This window comes from Balearica regulorum, chromosome 12, assembly GCF_011004875.1.
Source record: "Balearica regulorum gibbericeps isolate bBalReg1 chromosome 12, bBalReg1.pri, whole genome shotgun sequence".
NCBI lineage: Eukaryota > Metazoa > Chordata > Aves > Gruiformes > Gruidae > Balearica > Balearica regulorum.
The window spans coordinates 14,177,499-14,201,343 of NC_046195.1; the positions used below are offsets into that span (position 1 = coordinate 14,177,499).

The window sequence follows — 23,845 nt, forward strand, 5'->3', positions numbered from 1 at the left end:
CACCGAGCACGGATGCTTGCACCCAAATGAACTCATGGTTTCAAGCCTTTTCACTGCACCCTTTTCATTGCTTGTGGCTAGCCTACGTCTGAACCTTGCAGAAGAAAGAGTTGGGGGTCTTATTTCTTCTTCGCATGGATCAGTGTCTCTAAGAAAAAACAAAGCTGCTTCAATACCCATTGCTCCCAAAGGAGCAAGAAGAGGTGGCCTTTTCTCACATACAAGTACCAGCCTGTAGAGCTGCCTTGAGAAAAAAGGCTGTATCATGCAAGAAGCAGTGCGATGTGTAGCCTCTCCTGTGTTCCAGCTGGGGCAATGTCACCCCTCAGGGTCATGTTAAATTTCACAGTCCGGCTCTACAGCTTGCAATTCTCTTGACCCTTTCACAAAAATGCGATGCATTGCATTGGGCAATCCAAATATCACGTGCATTTTAACAAGGCACCAGGAGATAAGGAGTCTTTCAATAAAGGGTCTGATCCTGATTCTCTCACTCATGCAGCCCTTCCTTATTAATGCATACACCCCGATGCCATGTATAGGATTAGCACCGTCAGCTGAAGGAATGTGCCTCTGGCTGTGCCATGCTTCTGCTATCATCATCGTATCTTCGATTTTCTTGTATGTAGCATAGCTGGAGCAGGCCAGCTGCTATAAATCAGTGTAACTTTATGGAAGTAATGAGCAACACCAGATTACACTACCTGAGGATTTGCCCTAAGATCTGCAGGATAAACTGAAAAATGTTGTCTCGCTTTTAATATACATGGGGAAAAAAAGGAACTGTCATTTAACAGACGAGAAATAAAGGTTTGCTTCTTGAACAGAAGAATATCTTTCTTGTTTCTCTTTTAATACTCATGCTAGAAGGGGCTGTATCATAACGAACATCTGACCCCTGTTTTGAACTAAGTTGTCACTTCTAATATATGTAGATGGAAGCAGAAATGAATGTGGATTTGCTAAGACCTGGCAGAAAATTATAGGGCAGTTTTTTCCTTTCTGTTCAAGAGGAGATTCTTTGTAACATCTAGCCCTGGAAACTTTCACTCATACTGTCAGCATTCCCGTTCACTTCAACAGCCGCATTCTTGTGACAACTCCACTGGTTCAAAGCATGTAGGAACCTCAGGTTTAGCCTCCCACAGATATGAAGTATTTTATTGTCTTTTCTAGGCAATGCTTCTGCTATAGTTGTTTAGCCAGGTAGACATATAAAGTATATGGTGAAAATGCGCAAAAAAAAGCTTGGGTTTTGCCTTTTTTTTTTTGTCCTTAAAGAGGCTTTTGCAGTCTCAAAAAAGGTATATGATTTCTCCTTGGCATGCTGGCCTGATGGCATAATTATAATGTTTAGCCTCAAACAGATTTCAAATTTCTTTCCACAGAGAAAAATCAATTGACTCCAAGAAATGGCTGCAAGCTCACCAATATTTTTGACAACTACTACAGCTGGTAGCTTTACAATCTCATCACATTTTGTGATTAATTTTTTAGGTGGGGTCCATTCCAGGACCATTTAAAAACTTGGAAATTTTCATGTGTTTTTTCCTTTTAATCTTCCAGCAGGGAACCACATATTTCACGATAGCATCTGTGCTGTCCATGACCCCATCTGTACTCCTGTTCATGCCAGAAGCCAGAATTTACTGAAAGGAGCTCAATTCTATAAACTTTTGTCTCAGAATGATACAAGACTGGATACCAGATCTTGTTATGCGTTAGAGCAGTAAAATAATCGGTGTCTTTTATTTAGAAACAAAAATTACTGACAAGCACAATTATTTTGGGGTTCAGTGTCAGTCCAAAGAAGACTTGCCCCTCTAAAGCACGTGGTAAGCTAGCCTACCTGGATGTCAATGGGTTGCCTACAGATTTTATCAGGATGAGCAGCTTTGAAGTCAGAAAGCTTCTCCACGTCCTTAGATCTCGCTTTATCAGGCTTCTCAAACCACTCTGTCCATTCCGCATCTGGAGACAAGTGTAAACAAGAAAAGTCAGTTCAAAGTCAAGCTTAATGAATGCAGCAAAAATGCATGAAGCATAATATGATCTCAGATATCATTCACAACTTTCTTCACTGATGATCTGATTCCTGCCTCCTCCTGCCAGTCTGTCAGCCGCTTTTAATGATGCTGTGAAGTGTAACCAGCCAAGGGAGAGCAGAGTTATTAAAAGCTACATAATTGGAGTATGCAGTATGAGCATTATTAATAGGTATGGATTTTGGATCTGTGTCCTCCTTAGCTGCCTTTTCTGATCTTCAGATCAAGTTACGACCAGTTACTGTATGTTGTCTGAAACATGGACGTGATGACTATGCAGTCAAAAGAAGTAAGAGGTTGTGTGTGATCTCTTAGATCATACGAGATGGAATTTCATACCCAGTGCAGTAAAGGAAAAAGGATCCGAGTTATTCAGAGAGTCCTGGAGACAATTGGGGAAAGAATCTGTGCGTGTTCTTTACTCGCTTGTTCTTCACTTGGGTTAGCAGCAGCGTAAATAGTAGCTAGCAAGTCCACTATCCCCAAATGGAAAAGTATTGCAATAAAAAGGATGATTCATCCTATTTGTCAACTGTCTAGCACCGAGTTAAATGCCACACAGACATCTTACCTTGAACCCACTCACTAGTCGAAGAGACGTTAAAATATTCTCCATTCTCAGCTTTGAATAGCTTGAATACTTTGGCCACAGCTGACCCTTCGTGACCTGCAAAAAACCCCCAAATTTTGGTAAAATCACTGAATGCAAGCGATAAAAGTCAGCAGTGAAAAGTAATGGTCCATTTGTGTGTTTGCATATTTTGGCTACATTATCCAGAATTAGCCCTGTACAGCTTCCAGAAAAATTTACTGATCTTGGAATGAGGCTTCAGACACTTTTATAACTGCTTGGACAATCAGGAGGAAAAATCTTCAAAAATCAAGAGAGAATAAAAAACCCCAATGATTTGTAATATATTGCTATTTTTATTGATGTGGTAGCAAGCCATGTTGTTAGCTGCTCTTGAAAACGTCATGAAAAGACACAGACTCAAGTCTTCAGCTTGCAAGAAAACGGTTTCGCCAGGAGCATTTGAGGCTACCAATACAGGATACACTGATTAAATTTTCAGCTGGTGTGAACTGGGTTTGTTCCCCAGCTTTGTGTCTAAGAGAGTACACTGGTGCAGGATCTCACCTTTTATCTCCAGGTTTGGATAACCTAGGTTATACCTCACTCAGCTGCTTCAGCTGCATTAATGGGAAGAAGCATTATATACAGTATACATATATATTCAATTAAATATGTCTAACCATCAATTTCTCACAGCTTCGATGTAATGCAGTGTCGAGTGAAAACACCATTGACCAAATTAATCTCGGCCATAACTCCAATAACTTCCAGAGATAATGTCAAGCCAGCATTTTGTGTGTGAATTACCTTGATATTCAACGTGGTCTTCAACAGAAGAGGAGGGATTTCCTTTAACGGTAATAAAACTCCATGGGTGCCTAGAAAATGAAAATGAGAAATGATCAAGTTATGTCATGTATGAGATGCATATTTTTTATAGCCCAATATTCTTGCATTTCTCAGAGACACCATGTTCAAAACAGTCAGATTAGTGTGACAGGCAGCTTGGTTGAAATTAAAAATATCTTAACACTCTATATTTCTTCAGTAAATATATCAAAAGAGAAGGAAGTTTGAAGACAAATCCCTGCTTAATATACTCCCATAACAAGTGTGTTTCTCTTTTAAATGAGTGTTTATGGAGGCTTGTGTGTGACAGACCCATAGGGCACTGGTAACTCCTTGGGAAGCCTGAAAACCTTTCGTGTGTGTGTACACGCACACTGAAGAATATGGGGAAAAAAGCTACTTCTGCTTAAATAAATTTAGCTCATGCTGAAACCTTGTATATCACAATTGTCTTTGGAATGACCCATGAGAACTTCTAATAGACAGACTGGCTGGCAAAGGGCAATAAAAAATACCTAGATAGTCTCTGGATATCTAGTTTCCTTATTTTGAACATTGAACAGGGATAAAGGTTTATGAGTCTGAATTCTCTGTTCAAATCTGATCCTGTATCAGAAGTAAGTTCATTAAGGCCTGAAGGTTATTGGTTAAGTAGGTTCAATAGCTATCAGCAACACTGGAAAATGACCACATGGATGAGTAAGCAATGGAGACAGAGACTAAACTGCCTCCCAACCTTGGAGGTGAACTCAATTAGTGGGGGTCGGGAGGAGTGTTATCTTCGAAATAGAAGTTCAGGCATATCTGCTCTTAATGACTAAGAGAGTAACAAATACACTTTTAGGGCCATAGGGAGACTGTCATCCCTACCCTGAATTTAGCAGACAGTCCTGCAGATTAAATCACATCTCTATGGGTGTAAATACCCAGTGATTTAAATTGCCTCAAGATTCACCCTTGAGTTTTGCAGGTCACCTTACATTGACCATCTGCTGGTATAAGCGAAGTTATAAACCCCTCTGAGACTTCAGAAGAAAACATAAGCAGACATTGACAGATAGTCACTACAACACACACAAATCACCACCGGCGTGAGCTGGGCTTTGCTGGGCTTTGCAGCCCCGGGCTGTGGGGTGGGCAGGAGCAGGCTCGGGGGAGCACTGGTGCACCCCATGGCATGCCGAGGCCCCAGGGGAGGCAGTCCCAGCGGCGTGTCCTCAGCCTGAGCGCAGGACAGGCTCGGCGGAAGCTGCCAGCACAACTGCCTCGGGAGCCTGCCAGCGAGCCAGATGCTCCTGCTGGAAAAACTGCCCGTGCGCCAACTGCCGAAGGCACTGCCGGGCTGTGATCTCCATCCAGGGAGAGAAGGGGGGCGGGGGGCAGGAAGGACACTTTATCACTCAGCAGGCAAGATACATTTTGTTTTAAATGATTATTTTTTTTTTGGTCATTAAATTTGAAACAAATGGCAAAAAAGATGATGGCCCCCAAATAATCTGAAAAATAATCTAAAGAGTAAGAAGCTAGCGCGTTCTGCAACTCGAGGTTTGGCCTGATTTCATATGTTAAAATGTTTGTTTCTCCCAGCTGTTTTATCACTAAAAATAGTTTTAAAGTCATTCAGCCCTAACACATAAGGATAGATGCTGTCTGTTTGAGCTATATGAAATGAAGTGACCAGTAAACCCAGAGCCAAACCAGTGATATTTGGGTGGGATTCCAAAGAGAACAACTGTGTCACCCAGAGCTGAAAGGCTTTCTTTTAATTTATTTAGTAAAAGGAAGAAAAAAAAAGCTCATGCTTGAAAGAGCAAACTCCCTTTTCAAAAGGACTACAATAGAGGAGGAATGCAAGATTTTCCTTTCATTCCTAATGTTCCAGAGTCAGCAAAGAGGCAACTGAAAGAGATGCCAGGAGCACAGAAATATTTTTGGATAAATCAGCATTGCTCATTGGCTCTTCTACAGCAAGGGGGAGTTGCACAACTTTACAATCTGGCTGAATATGGAGCAACTGGAGATAGTCAGGAATTTGTCCATATAACCCCTGCCACGACCTCAGTCAGAAAACAACCCAGCCTACGGTTGAATAGCCTGACTCAAGTGGCGCCTCACAAAATGTGAAAGAGAAATTTCCTATGCCAAATTACTGCCTGGAGCTTACACTCTTCTTGTCTCAGGGATGCCCATGGTCAGCCCCAGCCATCGGCAGGGAGCTGAGAAGATCTGACAACCAGGATTCAGCAGGATTGGCCAGCAAACCCTGGCTGCTGGGTGGAGAGTGGTGAGACCACGTAAATGGGCATCTTAGAAAGAAAAATCTATCTTCTCTCCTCTGGCAGAGCCTTCCTATGCCATAAAGGTTAAAGTATGTATGTGTGTGTGTAATTTTCTCACCCTGAATATTTTTTTTAAGATCTTCCAAAAAATTCTGAAAAGCACCTGTCAGGTATATACATCCTTGTTCATGGTTACAGATGTGTGAAACATAAACCTTGTTACACTAAAGTGGAAGTTAGTTTGCATAAGGAGAAAAGCTTGGATACATCTGACAAAGCTGCCTGTCTTCCACTCTGCCATCTAACTGCCTTTGGAAATCTGGTCCCAGCTGCAATCCAGATTGTTTTTTTTTATTTTTTTTTTTAACGTTGATGAACTTAAATGCTGAGAACACTCCTAAAAATAGTCTTTTAAACAATGCACCAAGATGCAGGTATTTTACCACATACCAGTATGCTGGTGGGAGACAATATTTACCAACTACTACCACCACATTATGGTACCCACAATGTCCCTATTATTTAGATAAGGAAATATTGTGGTATTTCAGATAACAGCATGGCAAGGATTAGCTTTTTGACTGCAAACAATAGCAATATTGAAAGTCATACTTCCATAGACGAATTTCTATGGTATCTCCATTATAAACATTTATGGCAAAGAAATGAGAAACTAGCATTAAAACACCACAGCAGCCTAAAAACATCAAGTGCAATTTACTTTTATAAACTTATGTGAAACCCATCAATTTCTTCCTGTTACACGACTGGAAAAAAAAAAAAGTTCAAAAATCTTTTTCTGTTTCCCTAATTTCAGTCTTTGAAAAGAAACCCAGCAGGCTACTGGGCTTTATTACGGGGTCTGGGTATTTGAGAGCAAGTATTGCACTGGTGGGAATAGCCTGGTTTTGGAGACTATTTCTGCAGCCTTGGTTGATTCTTCGAAATGCATTATCTGGTGCACAGGAGCCCCTGTTAATATTTGATACAAACTCTTCATCAACCACCTCAAATCTTACTCCATCTGCACATGCCCAGCTGACACTTGTCTGTTCCCACAGACTGCTGTATTGAATCACTTCTCCCTACAAGGCAGATTTATTTTTTTTGTGTGTTCTGCAGTGACCCTCTTATTGCCTCTTAAAAAAAAAAAAAATAAAACAAAAAACCCCCCAAAAAACAAAACAAAAAAACCAAGCCTACATAACTTCAGATAAACACAAAAAAATATAATGGCTACGGTTGGGTAAATAGCAAATACTCTCAACAGTGAGTGTGCCAACACAGACAGTGTGTTGGCCACAGAAGTATTTACAGTCCACAGCATAAATTAATGCTTGCTAAATTTCTGTGCTGCACATGTCCCTGAATATGTATTGGACAAGCTGAAGAATATGCTGTATGTATGTCTATATGTATTCAGCCAGGGCTACGTGGCTATTATTCTACCCTCCTTAATGTTCAGCCAATCCAATCCACTGTGTGTATGTAGATACGCTTCTTAAATCTTTGTGGGATGACTTGAAAATAAATTGGAATAAGTAACTTGTGGGAACAATATATTGGAAAAACATCTTTTTTAATATGAATCATATGCTATTCCTCAATCTGCTAATAAAAATACCCAATATAGGCACTGAGTGCATCTTAAACTATCTAATTAACTGCTAAAACTTCACATTGAGAAGTTTCCCTCTTTTTTTTTTTTTTTTTTTTCCCATGTGAAAGAACTTTGTGCCTTTGAGAGAGTGGAATTATTTGGACATTTCAGGAGCATAATAAAGCCTCTGTGCTGGGAGAACTGGCAGGACTGGCACATACCTAAACCCAAGGTGGAGGAAATGCTTGCTGCCCAGTTTGGTCATTGCTTTCCTGGCCGAGTCGTCCAAGTTTCTAGATCCTTCATCGTTCACTGCAACCGACAGGATCATGTCATTTGCAACTCTGCCCAAATACTGGGCAAGACGTATGCTTTCCTCTTTTGCTCTGTAGGTATCAAACCTGAAGTGATAAAAATACCCCAAAACATTTACTTCAGTGAGCATCACGGTTTTATGTACTGAAAAGCAAGTGCTATAAAGAAATAACTCTGTTGTATTGTTTACAGTAATGATATTATCCCATTGCAAAAACACTGTCTAACAGAGTATATTATGGGGTTTTGCTAAGCCGAATTGATTAAACTCTAGTTGGGAGAATAGCAAGATAGTAACACTACTCACTCTTTGGTTTTGGCAGTTACTGATCTAGAAAGAATTGTACAAATATGCAATAACACCCATTTGAACAAGATGCCCAAATGAGTGTTTCTGAACTTGCTGAGCTGCTGTTCCCAACCTGCTCCCAAAGATCCTCACATCTAGACAGCTGAAAAGTTACTCACCGATCTGAATGGACAACTGCCCCCGTCTTTGGGTCAATAACATGGACAATGACACCTCGATGGCCCCAGCTCCTTTCAAAGTAATATCCACCTTCTTCCATGCCACCAGGATGAAGAGTTTTGTTTAAGAAAGTCCAGGACAGCTTTTTCTTTCCATGGATCTCAAGAGTGCCACCTGTATTTACTCCAAGATACTTCTGCCCAAAGTAGGGATTCGGCTCGCTGCCGTCATCCGCTCTGCAGCAGGAATGGAGGAAAGGAACCACTGTTGGGTTTGTATCTGACAGTCAAGGAGCCTCTCCCCTTGTTCTGCTATGGCTCAAGGAGAGAAGTGTCATGATTTGCAATACGTTTCTTTCAATTACTCAAAGTATCAGCAACTGCTCGTGTTGTACAGAAAACAACTTATTTTAAGTAATACTAGCAAGTACTGAAGACCAGCAGCAATCTGGAACTCAGATTCTATGTGTTATATTCATTATATCCATGCTGGAGGAGGCCTGAAGCCCAGACTGAATGACACATTTGTGTTTTTGAATTCTGGGGGACATTAGGATCGTAACCAGGAGCTGGTGGTTGTTAAATATGAGTTTGGAATCCTTGAAAATTTAAGACATCCTGTAGCAACCAGCAAGACATAAATGTATTATTCTTCAGCTCACCATTTTCATGCAGAAAGAAAGGATGTTTAGGGTGGAGAACTTTCAGAATAAAATAACTCTTTGAGCTTTAAGCCTATTTTGGAAAATCAGTTTGAGTGGTGGCAAGGTGCATGCTGATTTTTCTGGCATGTCCAAACACCCCAATGTTCGTCTCCCAGTAGTATTTGAAACCAGAACCAAAACTGCCTCAATTTTTCACAGGGCATTTAAATTGTTTAAGAAGCTGCTGAACTTTCCGCAGAGCACTGATGATAAGTAGGTCTGAGAAAATGTAATTTTAAGGAACATTTTTGTTCCCTGTTGTGGAAGAGAGATCCTAGCAAGTTCCAAGATAATATTTTATCATGAATACATACCGCCCATATAAGATGATAACCACATTGCCTTGGTAAGGGCACACCTCACTGCCGATATGTAACTCTCCATCATTTTCAATGAGTATATGTCTAGTACGCAAAATGATAGGCTGCACATCATCTTTTATGACCAGTTTTCCTAAGCAGAAAAGGTTATGACATTTGCTTTAATACACAGCAGCCCATCAGAAATGGTGATACCATTGTGCTAAACCCAGTGCTGGGCTCTCAACTCAATTTTTGAAAAATTCTGCCCATCCTCCCCAAAAGAGCTCTCAATACAAATCCTAAAGACATTACATGGTTTTTATTCATTCCAATTCCTGAATAATGCAATTAAGATTTGCATGGACTGAGACAGAAATTCAGAGTTAAGATGAATGAAAGCTATTCATGCTAGCAGCCACCAGCAACACTATGACTCTGTCCTTAGAGACAGAGAGGCACATATGTATCTGCCCTGTCCTGAGACCCTGAGAACACAACTATTGCAGTATGATGTTATCAGGGCAATGATTTAGTAAAAAAATGTTTTTGAAACAAATCAGAGAAGTAGAACTAATGAGTATACTGAGATACTTTTGTAAATTCTTCAGAAAGGACAGCCAATAGGTTGATTATAATAATGGCTAAAGAACCGATAGCATCTCAGCTACCGCCCACCCGTGTACCAAATTAAAGCTGGGTTTGCCCGGTAGTCACCCAGTTCTCAGCAAGAAGCGGGAAGCTCTCCCAGCATGAGACAGAGTGATTTAAGTAGCCAGAGGGGAAAGCGCACTTCACCCAGCCTTGCCGCCAGCACATTTTACCTCCATCAGTGATGTGGATAGAGTGAACAGTAGCAGAAGAAGAGAGAAGGAGCTTCCTGCCATTATGGATTTCGATGCGGTTTTCTTCATTGTGACCTGGGTTCCAGATTTCTAGCTCAGGATCCTTATCGGGACATGTCACAGCTGCTTCTGCTGGGTAGAGATGGAGAGTGAAGGCAATTACCATTTGTTTGGTGCAAGACAGAAAGCTCCATATCTGGGCATCTTTACAGTATCATTCTCAGTACCCCCCTTTGCTGACTCCCTGGAACACAGCAATATCTCAGTGCAGCACAGTACATCTGGGTCATGACCAAAAGAAAACAAACAGCTTAAGCTGTATGGTTTTCTGTTTTCTGGAAGCATGGAAAAACCTGCTACCTGATGCAAAGGAGCTTTGCAAGGGGGACAGTTTCCAGAAAACTACCGAGAAGAGGCTGTAACTGAGCCCTTCCTGCAGTGACATTCAGCTCCGTTCATACCATCCAGACACAAAGCCTTTCACAAGCCCAGGAAAGATGAAGATGAGAGGATAAAACAACTACTACCTTTAAAAATGCCCCCAAAATACCTGGAAGGTTTGAAAAGCTTTGTTTAATGTAAAGATGTTAAAATACGTATGCATACTGTGTTTTCACTGGCGATGGTAAATAAAAGTGCTCAAACTAACACGAAAACACCAAGCAGCAAGAAATTGCCAGTCCACCCTGTAACAGAGAGCAACAGGAATCTCACAGGAGTCTCTGGGTTTGTGAGCTTTTCCAGGCGGAAGCAATAAGGATTCATTCTCATTGGGTTCACACATCACCCGTCTCTACATGCAAATTTGATTATGGACTGCCATGATGTATTAGTCTAAATGACTCTCATACCAAATCCAAGAGTCTCATGTTATAAGTATTTACTTGAGATAAAATATTTCCCTGATATAATCATCTCACTCGATATGTGAGCCTCACATCTTACTCTAATCAACAAAACTGCGAGTGCAAGAGTCCCATGTGTGATGCATATTTTCTGAGGGTAGAAACCTTTCTAATCCTAGGAAGCTGAGGTCAATGAAAGTTTGAACAATGAGACCTTTGCCATCAGAAAGGGTTGGGAGTTCTCTCCAACTTTTATCCTTTAAAACAAAATCACCATAGGAAAACTACAGGATCCACAGATCAATGATAATAGACATGGGATAAAAAGTCTACCTGACTTCAGCATGGTTATGCCTCTGACACTTAGTATAGTAAAGCTGGGTGGGTTTTGCATTCAGTTAATGGAAGGAACAACAATGTGAATCCATGCAAGGAAACACGTCCCAGCACTGGTGTAGTTGACAGCGAGCTGTTGTGTGCTGCCACTGTGGAACTGGAGGGACATCTAATTCCACAGCAACAGAAACAAAATCTGTTGATCTGCTCTCGGTTTCCTCTCAGATACCTCCACCATTTTCATGTCTCAAGAAAACAATAGAATTGGACCAGTCACTGCCTTAATGACTCCAGAGACCCATTAAATACCAGCTATTCAAGGTAAGCAAGGGACATTTCATGTGGGCAGCATATACCTTGGCTCTCTGCAAACTTTTTCCGTATAGATGAAGTGATCAAATCAGAGAGGGCTAATAATCTACCAGGTAGCAAGTCAAATACTGATAAACATCCAGGACCTGATTTTGATACCCCTTGGGCCAGCTGGAAACTGGAAATGTATCAGCAATGTCAGAGGCACTTTTTCTGATTTACAGTAATTGAGGGAAATAAGGAGTTTCTGGGTTCCTACCTGAAGACACACAGAATTAATAAGAGTTGGAAAAGATAAATATTTCAGGCAGGAAGTAGGACTTGCATTGTAAATAGATGTTCAACTATAACTGCAATACACACTGACAACAAATTAAAAAAAATGAGCTGTTATTCCCTTAGGAATAAGGATAATAGAAAAATTTGCTCATGATGAGAAAATAAATAAAGCCAAAAGAATTGATTCAAATATAGAGGTATAATTTATCAATGAGATTAAGTGGACAGGATAAAAGCTTGTTCATTTTTCCATTTACTTGGCTATGTTAGTGTCCAAAAGAGCTTCCTGCGGTCTCAAAAGATGACTTGTGCCCCCAGAATTCATTATTTAGAAACAGAGAGGTAGACAGTGAAGCCTAAGGGGAAATCAAGAGGAATTTCTGCTGATGATTGGGATGACAATCAGCAAAAGCCAACACAATCCAGAACAAAGGACCCAAATTCCCGATTTCATTAACCAATTTGTACCAGAGAGCAGGAACCGTGCACAGCACCCGCATCCGCTGCACCAAGGACACCGGAGGGCTGAGCATCTTCTGCCAGCTGGTCCAGGTACCTTGCCAGCTTGGATTATTGCTCTTGTTGTCATTTTTTAAACAAGAGTGCAACTTATACCCAGCACAGGGAATTAACTGAATGTTTTGCTTCTTGACCAAAAGGGCCTGACCGCGGCAATGAAAGATTGCTTCATGCAGCTGCAGTGTTTGGGGCAAGACTTATGGTCTCTTTGCTTTAAACAAATACAAATCCCTAAATTAGCTCTATTTAGAATATATCCAGCTTCTCTTTTCCCCTTTCCCTAAGAGGTTAGGGAAAGAGCTGCTCAGAAGAGACAAAACCCAAGGGGCAGGGAAGTCCCACCCCAGAGCTTTTTGCTCACCACATCTGGGCTTGGGCAATGCAGCAAAATGCTCAACTTCACCTCCCACAGCCACAGTTATTAGGACCTGAGGTTTCTTTTGTTATTTCTTTGTAGCAGTTCGTTGGATTTGGGTTTGTTTTAAGAATGCACAGCAGAGTCTGAGGGATTCCTGAGGGTACTTTCACCTGCTCAGAAATTTCAGTCTTTGCCACTCCAGCTGCCCTCCGTCGGGAGCATTGGCACATCAGGAAACTGCTTTTCTCCTGAGTTTTCTCACTCTGTCCTTGACTCTTCTTATATAAAAGTAGAGTGAAAAGCTGCTCCGTCTAAACCAGCAATGTCTCTATTTAAAAATAGTGTTACAAATCATGCCCTTTTTTCCTGTGGCAGGAAAACTTACCTGTGCTTGCAGAAGAGATTACAAACAGAAGAAAAATGAAGCTTTCAGTCAGATGCTTGGAGGTAGGTAGAGCCATTCTTCAGGATGTTTAATTCTCTGGATGGATACCTGTGAAGAAAGAATATCAAGCAAATGTCACTTTTTTATTTTTCTCCCAGCTCATGCAAAAACCATTCACTGCACAACAAAAGGTTATATCCAGCTTTATGCCAGCCCACTTCCACTCCCATTCAGCTCTATGGCTGAGAACATCTTCACACTGCTTTGGGACCCAAACAGAGCAAGAACCCAAGGGCGGCAGCTCACCCTTTGGTTTCGGATAAACCCACTTGGGAATCCAAATAGACTCTCAGAAAGCAACCACCAGATGTAACCAAAACCACCTTAGGAATGCAGTATAAACACATCCAGTGTCAAGACTCTCTAGGGCTGAATATTCACATGTGCAAAAAAGTAATGAAACACAACAGAGAAGGCGTTTGCGGAGTGACAAAGTTTCACGACGTAACCCTCCGACGGCACCTTCCTCCCCCCGTACTACCCACACATGTTTCGCAATGGTGTTTTGTGCACCACCAAGATAAACCATACTCACACTTCCAGTCTGAAGCATGCAGTTTCTTAGATTTCAGATCCAAGAAACACTATTTAATGTCAGCCCAGAATTTTCTTGTGAAACCAAAAGCTGCTTTTGAAACCAATCTACCTGATGTTGTTTTCATTTCTTCAGTAGCCAATCCCCAGCAAAAACAAACAAGCAGTGTCATGAAAGTCAAAGTTAGAATTAATGTGATTTTCTCCAGTGATTGATTCTGCAGCCTTGCCCTGTGCTCCTGACAATTTATCGACATGCGTGTTCACACTGAGGCAAGGACACCCACTTCTGTAAGTGTCAATGCTCTGCATTCATAAGGCACTGTTTAAAATTCACATGTAGTCCTTGGAGCCATTAGGTTTTATCTTGTAAGCCAGTGTCTGAGGAATATCGAAGAAATTTATTTGTAGCTGTCATGTCACGTCACAATGATGAAATGGAATAAACGTATGCATCTCACAGCGTAGTTAGACGCAAAAAAAAGCAATTGAAAAAAAACTCCAGGGTGCCTCAATTTCATTGGGGCAAAGAACACATGTTATTTTTCATGTCTCTTGTTAATATAAACCAAACAAAATGACACGAGAAAAAGATATGCAAGAAGCCAGGATTTAGTTTGGAGCAAATTTTACAGTGTATATATGCAAAACACATGCCTGTACTTTTCATAAAGGTGATATAGCTCAAAGTGCAACAATACATTCAAACCGCATGTAATCCAATGACTGTATTAAAAATAGCATTAGAAACAGATTCGTCAGGAAATATTCCAGCAGGAAAATGTTTGCTTGTTTTGGTATAGTGTATTTGACAGCCACGAGCTCTGGAAACAGCACGGACTCGGGCTCGGTACAGTCTATCAGGTGCTGAAATGCTGTTACAGAACAGTAGAAAAGAGGAATGCACTTAGTAATGCTGTAACTTTGAATGATATACATTATCAGAGAGCAATACCATCGCCATGGAATTTGTGCCAGAAACTAGCCTGCACGTGTCTGACATTTTAACAGCGTTAACCATCAATGTTTGATAAGCCAGGGATCTTTTAAAGGAACATTATTAGAGGTACACCCAAAGGACAGCAGTCACCATTAAAATGTCATGATTTATTAGCGATTATTACACAGCCTAATCTGCAAACCCAATCACTAGATTCTGCTTTAATGAGAGGAAAAACTAAATGCGTCGTAATACTACAGGATGGTCGTTACAGACAAACAGTGTTTCTTTTAGCGTGGACACAGATGTGTGTTAGTGTTGCATAAAGCCGGATTCCAACTGGCAAGGTCTTGGTCAGAGAATTCAATCAGATTATATAAGAGTTCACAGAAATAAAAAGGGACTGAATTTTTGACAGTGATGGCATGCATTTACTCTCTTGTTGCTTCATAGGTAGCAAAGACATTCTTTGCTCTGGACCATTAAAAACTCAGAGGAGCATCTCTGCTCTGTCCGGTTCATGATTTGGTTTCTGACAGTAACCTGTAGCAAACTGGTAGGAAATCAGTGTAAGAAGCCAAGAACTGCACAGTACTTACCATCAGGTTGTGGAAAATGGCTTCTGGTATTAAATCCCCCGTTGCTCACAGGGGACTGCTTCCCTGATTACATCCATCTTCAGCAGCAGAGATCAAAACAAGCAATCAGACACTGAGAGGTCATGTCATTTTTGGAGGCATCAGCTGTGTGCCAGGCTCCAGTGTTTTTGTAGTGTCTGATCTGCCACAGTCCAAAGAATATCCTGCTTATTTGGTGACTGAGGTAGGGTGTTTGATTCAGCTCGCAGCGAGCCCGAGTTCATTGCAATGTTAGTATTAACTGGCACTAGGGTTGGAAAAGCTGCGAGCTGAGAGGGCCAAGAGGATCGCTGCTGCTGCTAGCACCGACTCCTCTGATTCAGCTCTGACTAACACGCTGCTGGAAAAACGCTGCTCGGAGGATAATCTCAGGAATTTTCCTTCAAAGGCTCTCAATTAAGCATCCTTCCTAAATATTAAACATGAACAGTGACATGTTTGATTTTACTGTTAAATATAAGAGGAGGAAGAGATGGTCACTCTTTTCATCAATGTCTCCTGCTGGAGAGGACTCAGGAGCTGTTATCTCCTGCCAGCCAGTCACTTCGTTAGCGCTGAGAGCCGCGTGGGGATACGGCAATACACCACGTCTCGCTTGAACAGGCGCCATGTGGCTGAGCTCAGCTCTGATGTAACCAGCTATGTCAACAAATCTCCCTGCAGATTCGGGCACTCTGAGGACATAAGGACCATACAAGTGTCCTCCTAAGTCTGCTATCTCCAATGTTTCTTAAATGCCATCTGTGACACCTCTCCTGGGTGAGAAAAGCTTCTTCGTCTAGCCATTAAAAGCTGCCTGGCAATGGCAAATGGGAGTCATATCCCTGGATCTGGCAAGGCAGACTTTCTGAAATGATTCCCAGCTGCTGAATCTTTCCAAAGAGCGAACAATAGTAGCAGACAATGCTAAAAGTAGATGCAGGAAACCATTAGTCCTCAGCTGGCTGCTACTGCAGGTGTCAGCAGCGATACTGTACTAGAAAGTGCTGTGCATAGACAGGAATCCCGATCCCTCACCCTCACTGCTATTTAATGCTGGAGGCAACACAGAGCAGACAATCCTGAGAGCAAAATGGCAAAGAAATGCTCTGAGGAAGCTGGATTGTCACAGGCATCGTAGCGGGGTCACACAGACACCCTGAATCCCAGGCGGCAGAGCAGGGTTCTCCAGGGCGGCACAGCCAGCTGCTCAGAAACACGCACCAAGCTCCAACCTCGACTCGCCACCTTGCACAACTCTGGGCCAACCACCCAAGCCCAGCACCAAAATTTTCAAAAAGTAACTCACAGTACTGGGTATCTTAGCACGCTTTTTAAGACCAGCTTGACACGCTTTGGAGGATGTACCTTCAGCATCTGCTGAAGACGAGGCTCCTTTCTGGGGTGTCAAGCAGGGCATAACGGGAGCACTAACCATCCATTACAAACATGACAAGGATGGGAGAAAAGCAGCAGCTGCCTGATCTCCCCTGAAAAAGATGTCAAACAGGAGCAAGGAACCTGCCCACAACCTGACGGCTGCTACTACTGCTACTGCCCAGCAAGAGAGGCCACAGACCTGTGCAGGGGCAAAGCAGGGATCTGGAGCCACCCCAGAGAAGAGCAGGAAAAGCTCACATGGAAAGGGTGCTTTTTAGCCTGGCAGAGAGTGAACCGTCAGCAGACACTAGTTTACACAGGTACTTGAGAGACCTGTGAGTAAAATCTGTGTTCCCCAGGGATCATCTCTGCAAGGTGGGATGTTCCAGGAGACCCCGATGGGTCAGTGCCCAGGCCATGGTGCACCCCTTGTGCTCTGGGTGGCCAAACTGGGACCCTCCCACTGCCACAGCTGATGCTGAGGTTTTAGTGGTTATGGCTGGGTGTGAAGCCTTGCTGCACGTTTCTTCATTCATATGCAAAGAAGCCAACATGGATTTGGAAGCTGATTCCTGAGAGATGGAGGAGCTGTTTAATTAGTGCCTCTGCTACCTTCTTGCTGACATTGCATGGCAGCGACTGTCCTCTTGCCCCACTCGGGGAATTTCACATTTTAGCCCCAGCTGGGAAGATGGATTTGAGAAGCACGTTTGAAGAGCACCCAGCCACAAGCACAGCTAAAGCTTTCAGACGGCCTTACAAATAAACAAATGCATTTCTAGGGATTGCTAACAAAAATGCTTTCCCAGCCCTGGCACATGACAGCAGCGTAGCTGCCTCTGCTCTTCATCTTGACCTTGTGCTTGCCACCCAGCCATGAGCTGCTCTTTTTTACTGGCAAGTAGAGGAGGATTAAACTTAGGAACAGACTTTACTTCTCAATGAAATGATTACTAGAGTCAAAAGCAGCACTCTGACTTTTTTCGCAATGAACCTTGGTTTCTTATAAATATATCTAATATCTTTCCCTACAAGGAAGAAGGTTCTGCTCACATATTCCATATATAAACATCCCTGCAAGTTCCTTGATTCCTGATGTTCATAAAAACAAATTCTGGATGAGGAGCAGGAGTTAGAGGAAATTTTTACAATGAATAAATTAAAGGAAACTAAGGTGTTTGCAAATTTGTTGTAATATTGACAGACTATTTTGAGACAGATATAAAAGGGAAAAAAAGAGTTATTTTAAAGCTATGCTTTTTTTCAGAATTAACTTTTTTTTTTCCAGAGGCTTACAGACCTTGAAAGGGAAAGAAAGCAATTCTTGGCTCAGCTAAAACAAAATCATTTGCAATTCACATCACTCCACCCATCCGAGGCTGACTGACTCCCTGTTTTACATGCTCTCAAAGTGCTCAACACTTCACTGAATTAAACCCTCATCCATCACATGCAGTTTTCAAAGCATCAAAGTGGTGGGAAGCTGAACCCCATTTTTGGAGGTTCAGGGTGCACTGACTTTGCTGTGCTTGCTGATGATAGCTCAGTGTATAGCCAAACTAATGCTTTCAGGGAGTGCCACAGCTACTGTGTTCCCACTTACTCTGGGGATAACCAGAACAGCCGTATGTCCTGAAAGCATTAGATGTACTGGACATGCCTGGATTAGCTGCAGGTGCATGTGGACACACACAGTCCATGTGGACTCCAGCATGCAAGTGGAGATACAAGAGCTTCCCACAAATGCAACACCCACGCAACACTTACCCCAGCAGCTTCACGCACCCAGACTTCTGGTGCATGCCGAGTTAGCAGTAGCCTTTGAAAACATCATCTTGAATGTCCCAAGGTCCAAGGAGGAACTGTACCCTCTGCAGAGCGTCCCTGGGTTTGAAGACTTTTTTCCCTCCCAAGGTAAGAAAAGTGTGTGCAGTGGCTGAAGAGGATCACAGCATCCTGAATCCTTTTCAAACTGCTGCTTTAAACTACCCAAATAACTGCATCAGGATGTAAATATTTTTCTTTTTGCTTTTGTGGTACTTTACTGTTTGCATCTGGCTCGCCACGGCTCCACGCCTTCCTCTCCAGGACATTTGCCATTTGCTCTCCTTCTAGTGCGGGAGGAGGAATAGAGATTTTTCAGAGGTTTAGGCACATTCCTCTCCTTCCTTCACCAGACTCTTCCTTTGCCAATTGTTTAGTCTCAGCCTGGGGTTAGAGCTCTGCAAAGTTTTATTGCGATCCAGGGTCTGGACCTGTCACAGATTATCAAATAAATCTCCAAGAAGCTAAAAGCTTGCTCTGTAAGTAGTTGTTCCAATGTTGGGCTTACGTTCATAAGCCAAAAACATCTTACTTTTCTTCCCTTGCACGGCCTCAGAAATCATAACAATTAGGTACTAATAAGAGTTCAAAAGGACTTCAGGGAGCTCCTCAGAGGGTCAGTCCCAGCCGCTCAGGCTCTTGTACCACTCCTTATCTCCACCGAGGACATCAGCCTCCACTGGTCCCCAGTGGGAGCCAGCTCAGGCGCACGATGTCCTGTGCATCACTCTCTATCTTACCTTTACCAAGCAGCGTCAGTGATTTCTTCACGCTTTCTAGCAAGCCAGGACCTCTCCCCTGGCCAAACCCGACCCCCACCTCTCCTACCTGGTGTGAGGATGAAGCCACGGTTTCCTCCTCTGCCTGTATACCTTTCAGGTGTCCTCTCACCCCACGTCCAAGAGCCACTGGGCAGTACGTGTCTGCTGGAGGCAAGCGTCCCAGCCGAGGAGTTCAGTCCCCGCTCAGAGGCACAATATCAGCTGGCTGGTGCACGGATGCCAGAGCGACTAACTCACCAGGGAGCAGAAGTCTGGCCAACAAAACACTAACCTTTCCCTGTAGCAACTTGTTTGGCCATTGCTGAGAATTTCAAAGAAACGATGGGACATCATTGGTAACAAAGCCTTCACCTACCTCTTTGAGCAACCTGTGTGACAAAGACATGCATAGTCTGAAATCGCCTGCTGCCACCAAGTAACATCATGTTCAAACCAAAAGGAGTCTGTCATCATTTCAGGGTAACTTTGTACTTAAACGGTAATCAGTGAGGTCATCAGTTGTTTCTCAGTTTGCTTACAAAGCTCTATTTTTGTCTTTACTTCAAAAAGCAGCAGCATGAACAAAAAAATCAAAGAGAATTAGCCACTAATGCTGGCAGTATTTCAGTCCTCAATGGGAACAGAAAATCAATATGAGCATTGTCTGAAAAGAACACAAGACTTTACCCTGCGCAGCACATACTTTATCCTGGGTTTCATTCCTGTAGGTCCTTAATTAAATGTTTGCATCAGTTGGACAAACATAATTCCACCAGTCATTAGCTACAGATACAAACGCATTTATAACTCCTTGTTATATTCAGTTCGATTAGAAGACATTATCATAAGATCACTGCATGCTTACCCATCAATGCAAGCAGATGGTAGTGAGTTGACCTAAGATGCCATGGCAGATGGACACTTAGTTTTCTTAAAAGCAGACATTAATGGAGGGAAAAGAGGACTGAAGGGAGAATTCCCTACATCCGCTGAAGTTTGTTGTTTTCCCTGGATATCGCTAACGTTTCCACACCAAATTTCATTTCCAGTCCCTATGATACTGAAGAACAGGCTTTTGCCTTTGAAACTTACCTTTTGATACCAAATCATGGATATTTTGAAACACTTCTCCTCGAGACGGGCAGCCCACAGGCTTTTCCTATCCTGCTCTGTGAGGCACTGCTTGAAAAATAAAGCTCTGCCACAGTGGGTAAGATGAGAATATATTTATTAGTTATAAAATATACAAGTGAACGCCATCGGTTTGGTACAATCCCATAAAAACAAGAGGAGGTTGTGGTGACAGCGGCGAGCTTTGCCTGGCTGGTGTTGCCCCAGTGATGCTAATCCCGGGGCGCTGTGGGCCCTGCAGAGATGTGCTCCGAGTGGTTCTGAGAAAAAGTGAATTTTAGCGACTCGTCAGTATTAGCTGGGCATTGATATTCTTTCAGCTTCAAGGGAACATAATGCTGTAGAGAAGCAGCTTTCTGATAACCAGCATGATTAAGGACTTTAATCCAGGAGGGTTTGGCTTGTCCTTTATAGCCAAGCATGGCAAAACTTCCTGAAAAACAGACACAAAGAGAGTGACCCTCTGGATGGGTCGGTTCACTTATTAGCAGCACAGCATGGACTCCCTCCAGACATCATGGAATCTTCTTCACCCTTCTTTTTTCCCTTGGATTGAAATAACAGACATTTAGGAGAGAAAAAGGGTGATGAAAAAGGCAATGAGCCTCGCTGAAGCCATAACCTCACTGCATCCCAGATCTGCAGGTATTTCAATAAGCTAAGACAGGTTCCCAGATGTCAGTTAGCAAGAATATCATTTTACTTTTTTTATTTGGTACTTTTTCATATTTGACTATGTGAAAATGGTTAGGCACGTTGAATCCTTCTTTTATTAGTTTACATTGGTTTCTTCCTGTTATGCCTGAACTATTCCCCGTGTCGACTCTGCTCTGGTCCTCTGCTGTCACAAAGTACAAAGGCATTATGTATTCTTCCATTTTAATAATAATGTCTTGTGTTTATATTATGTTTTTCATTGCAAAGACTCCCAAGGCTATTTGCAGCTGGTTGGATCGAGACCATTCCTGTAAACACTTCTAATTTAAATAAGGTTTTGCAAAACGAGGCGACGAGACTCTAAATCCTGATCCCGCTGGGGTCAAGGGGATCAGAGTTTTTTGGCATTATCCCTGGCAGAAGCAATATGCACTTGGGAGAAAGACTCCAGCCTGCCCTGAAATGCAGCCCCCCCAGCGTGGACCGGTCCTGCGTGCGATCACTTTTGGAGCTGTGAAGTCAAATAGTGCGCATACCTGAATCAGCAGGAGAAAGCTCACGGAGCAGAACATAATTACCCAGACTGGAAATCAGGGCAGACATGTGGGTGAACACCCTTGCCCTTAGGAAAAGCAAAACAGGGGCGGCACGTGGTCGGCCAGCAGCGGCTTAGTCCCACTGCCAGACACCAGCATCCCACCAGAGTGGCAGGGCAAGGGGATGGCCAGCAACCAGCGTGTCCCCGGCATGGCGGTGGCCCTGCTTGCTGCTTTGTGTGCCCCAGGAGTAGCTGGGGCTGGAGGCTGAACCCAGCTCCCGAAACGACGTGGAAGCGCTGCGCCCAAGTAGAGCGGCACAGGTGGTTCAGGGAACAAAGTTTGATAAAACAAACAAAAAAGATTGCTTTTTAATCAAAAAATTCCTTTCAAAAGTATTCAGGGCTTTGATGAAAGAATGAAGCAATGAAGTTTCAGGACAAAAACAAACAAGAAAACCTCGAACTTTTGCTTTCAAAAGGATGAAAGAAAAAACAGCTTCTTGGGACTCAAACAGGCACCGAAGTGAAATCACTGTCTCTGCTGTAGAGACTATGCTGTCCTCCTCTGGAATGGTCAAAGCAATAAGCTTTGAAACTTGAACCCGAAATTGATATAAATTTCAGTAAAGCAGTAGGGGAAAAAAATCCCCAAACTCCCCAGAAAAAAAGCAGCTAGAAATATGGGCAATTCTCCATCTGATCTCTGCTTGAGATATCTCTGCAAATGAAATCTGAGTCAAACTGGCTAGTTGTTTTCTTGATTTCCTTATCACTCAAATTATTCATCTAAACCTGGACCGAGTAGCCCCCAGTTTTCCAGTAGGAAACCCAGCATGGATTTCCTGGACCAATGATACCAATGGATTTCTTGTAGCAATCCAAAGTAAAACTGTAATAAGAACTTTCCAACTGGTGATTTCACCTTCCTTCCAAAAAAATAAATAGCTCCTATTTAATTTCAGACTGTTTTCTTCTTAATCAACCTTTTAGTTTATGATTGTTTTTCCTTGCAAAGCAATTGAATTTTAGAGATGGAATCTTTATCAATTTTTTTGTTGTTGTTAGAAAAACAAGCTCCATTTAGAATGAAAAATTTGCAGTGTGCAGCTTCTCACTGGCGAAGTAGGGTCAAAACTCCAAAATAACTCTCCTACTTACCATCCCTAAGCCAAGAGATTTTTATAGGTTACACTGGCATATTTTTTTGTGGTATGAAATATATTGATAACCACTATATAAGTACGGTTTTGTTAGGGAAACACACCAGTAATTCTTAAGCAAAAGAAACATGGTAGAATAAATACATTTACCTTCCTTGTGGAAGACAATAGGCTTTGCTGAACCTAACCTGGTAAAAACAGACATTTCAGAGCTCCCTTCCACGTCCACAATCTCTCTAGAGCACACGAGAACAAGTGATCTGAAAAGAAGGACAGTAATTACTGCATGACAGCAAAATATTACTTTCCCTAAGAATCTGCAAGACCTTTAAGCTCCAATTCAGAAAAACACTTAAGAGCTTGCTTAACTTTAAGAACATGCTTTCATGCTTTTCTCCATTTCAATCACACATAAGCTTTCCTAAGTTTAAGCCTCTTGTTTAAATGTTCCTAAATTAAACCTGTGCTTCACACAGAATAAAAACAAGCACAAAGGACTGTTTGCGAGTGCATCCCTTATGGGAATGTGACACTCAGCTGCAGAAGAAATTCAGTTGCTCTACAGTCCCGAGACTCTGAAACCATCTATATCCTGGGTTTGGTTTTCAGTCACGCCTCGGTCCGGCTCTGGCCCTCACAGATGTACTTTCAGCCCCAGTGAATTGTACCTGCAATGAATTTCAGGTTGCACAACTGGCTGCATTTAGCTGAATGCCTAGACTTGCAAAATACACGTCCTACCAGGAAATCAAACCGAATGTACAGGCATCGTATGGATATATGTCACATCATGCACATTTTAGACATGTACATACTCATGTGCACAAGTACAGATGTAATAGCTCAGGAGTGTTCAAATCTTTGGTCATGAACTGCTCAGAAATGTTTTGGACTGAAAGTCTGTTTTCTGGTTATTTGACCTGCTTCTGCCAGCAGCCAAGAATTTGTCTATAAATCTCTGTTGTTCCATGTTTATGTGGTGACACACAAAACCACAAGGAATGTGGGACAGACACAGGCAGAGATGATCCAGACCATTGCCAGGACACACGCAAGGTAACAGAGCCCGCAAGCAGGCAGGTCTGTTCATCGGCTCACCCAAGAAAAGTCCTGTTGGAAAATTTGGCACACCTATGATTTTCGTCTGTCACAAGAGGCAAAAACAATCAGTAAGAGTAAACAGAAACCAACCAGTTTCAGAAATGGAAAACTGAATCATCAGCTGCCAGGA

The 23,845-nt window shown here is 42.4% G+C and overlaps 2 protein-coding genes across 6 annotated transcripts in view; both read right to left on the bottom strand.

The window, feature by feature from the left end:
• The window catches only part of CEMIP (cell migration inducing hyaluronidase 1), a 116,694-nt gene that overhangs the window by 43,138 nt on the left and 49,711 nt on the right, over positions 1–23,845 (bottom strand). Inside the window, exons 1-9 of one of the 4 annotated variants that reach the window (XM_075764391.1) lie at positions 15,146–17,812; positions 13,013–13,120; positions 9,958–10,107; positions 9,149–9,287; positions 8,131–8,367; positions 7,569–7,748; positions 3,427–3,497; positions 2,617–2,712; positions 1,850–1,971 (exon numbers count right to left, since the gene is read on the bottom strand). In XM_075764391.1, coding sequence (XP_075620506.1) covers positions 1,850–1,971; positions 2,617–2,712; positions 3,427–3,497; positions 7,569–7,748; positions 8,131–8,367; positions 9,149–9,287; positions 9,958–10,107; positions 13,013–13,088 — 1,071 coding nt within the window. In that variant the 5' untranslated portion in view covers positions 13,089–13,120; positions 15,146–17,812. Of the gene's footprint in view, positions 1–1,849; positions 1,972–2,616; positions 2,713–3,426; positions 3,498–7,568; positions 7,749–8,130; positions 8,368–9,148; positions 9,288–9,957; positions 10,111–13,012; positions 13,121–15,145; positions 17,813–23,845 lie in introns of those variants that run through there. The other 3 variants (XM_075764388.1, XM_075764390.1, XM_075764387.1) reach the window with 3 other exon arrangements.
• Positions 20,340–23,845, bottom strand: part of LOC104640986 (cell surface hyaluronidase CEMIP2) — a 56,480-nt gene continuing 52,974 nt past the window's right edge. The window contains exons 24-25 of one of the 2 annotated variants that reach the window (XM_075764386.1): positions 22,765–22,874; positions 20,340–20,722 (exon numbers count right to left, since the gene is read on the bottom strand). In XM_075764386.1, the coding sequence (XP_075620501.1) occupies positions 20,472–20,722; positions 22,765–22,874 (361 nt within the window). In that variant the 3' untranslated portion in view covers positions 20,340–20,471. The remainder of the gene's footprint in view (positions 20,723–22,764; positions 22,875–23,845) is intronic. The other variant, XM_075764385.1, reaches the window with a different exon arrangement.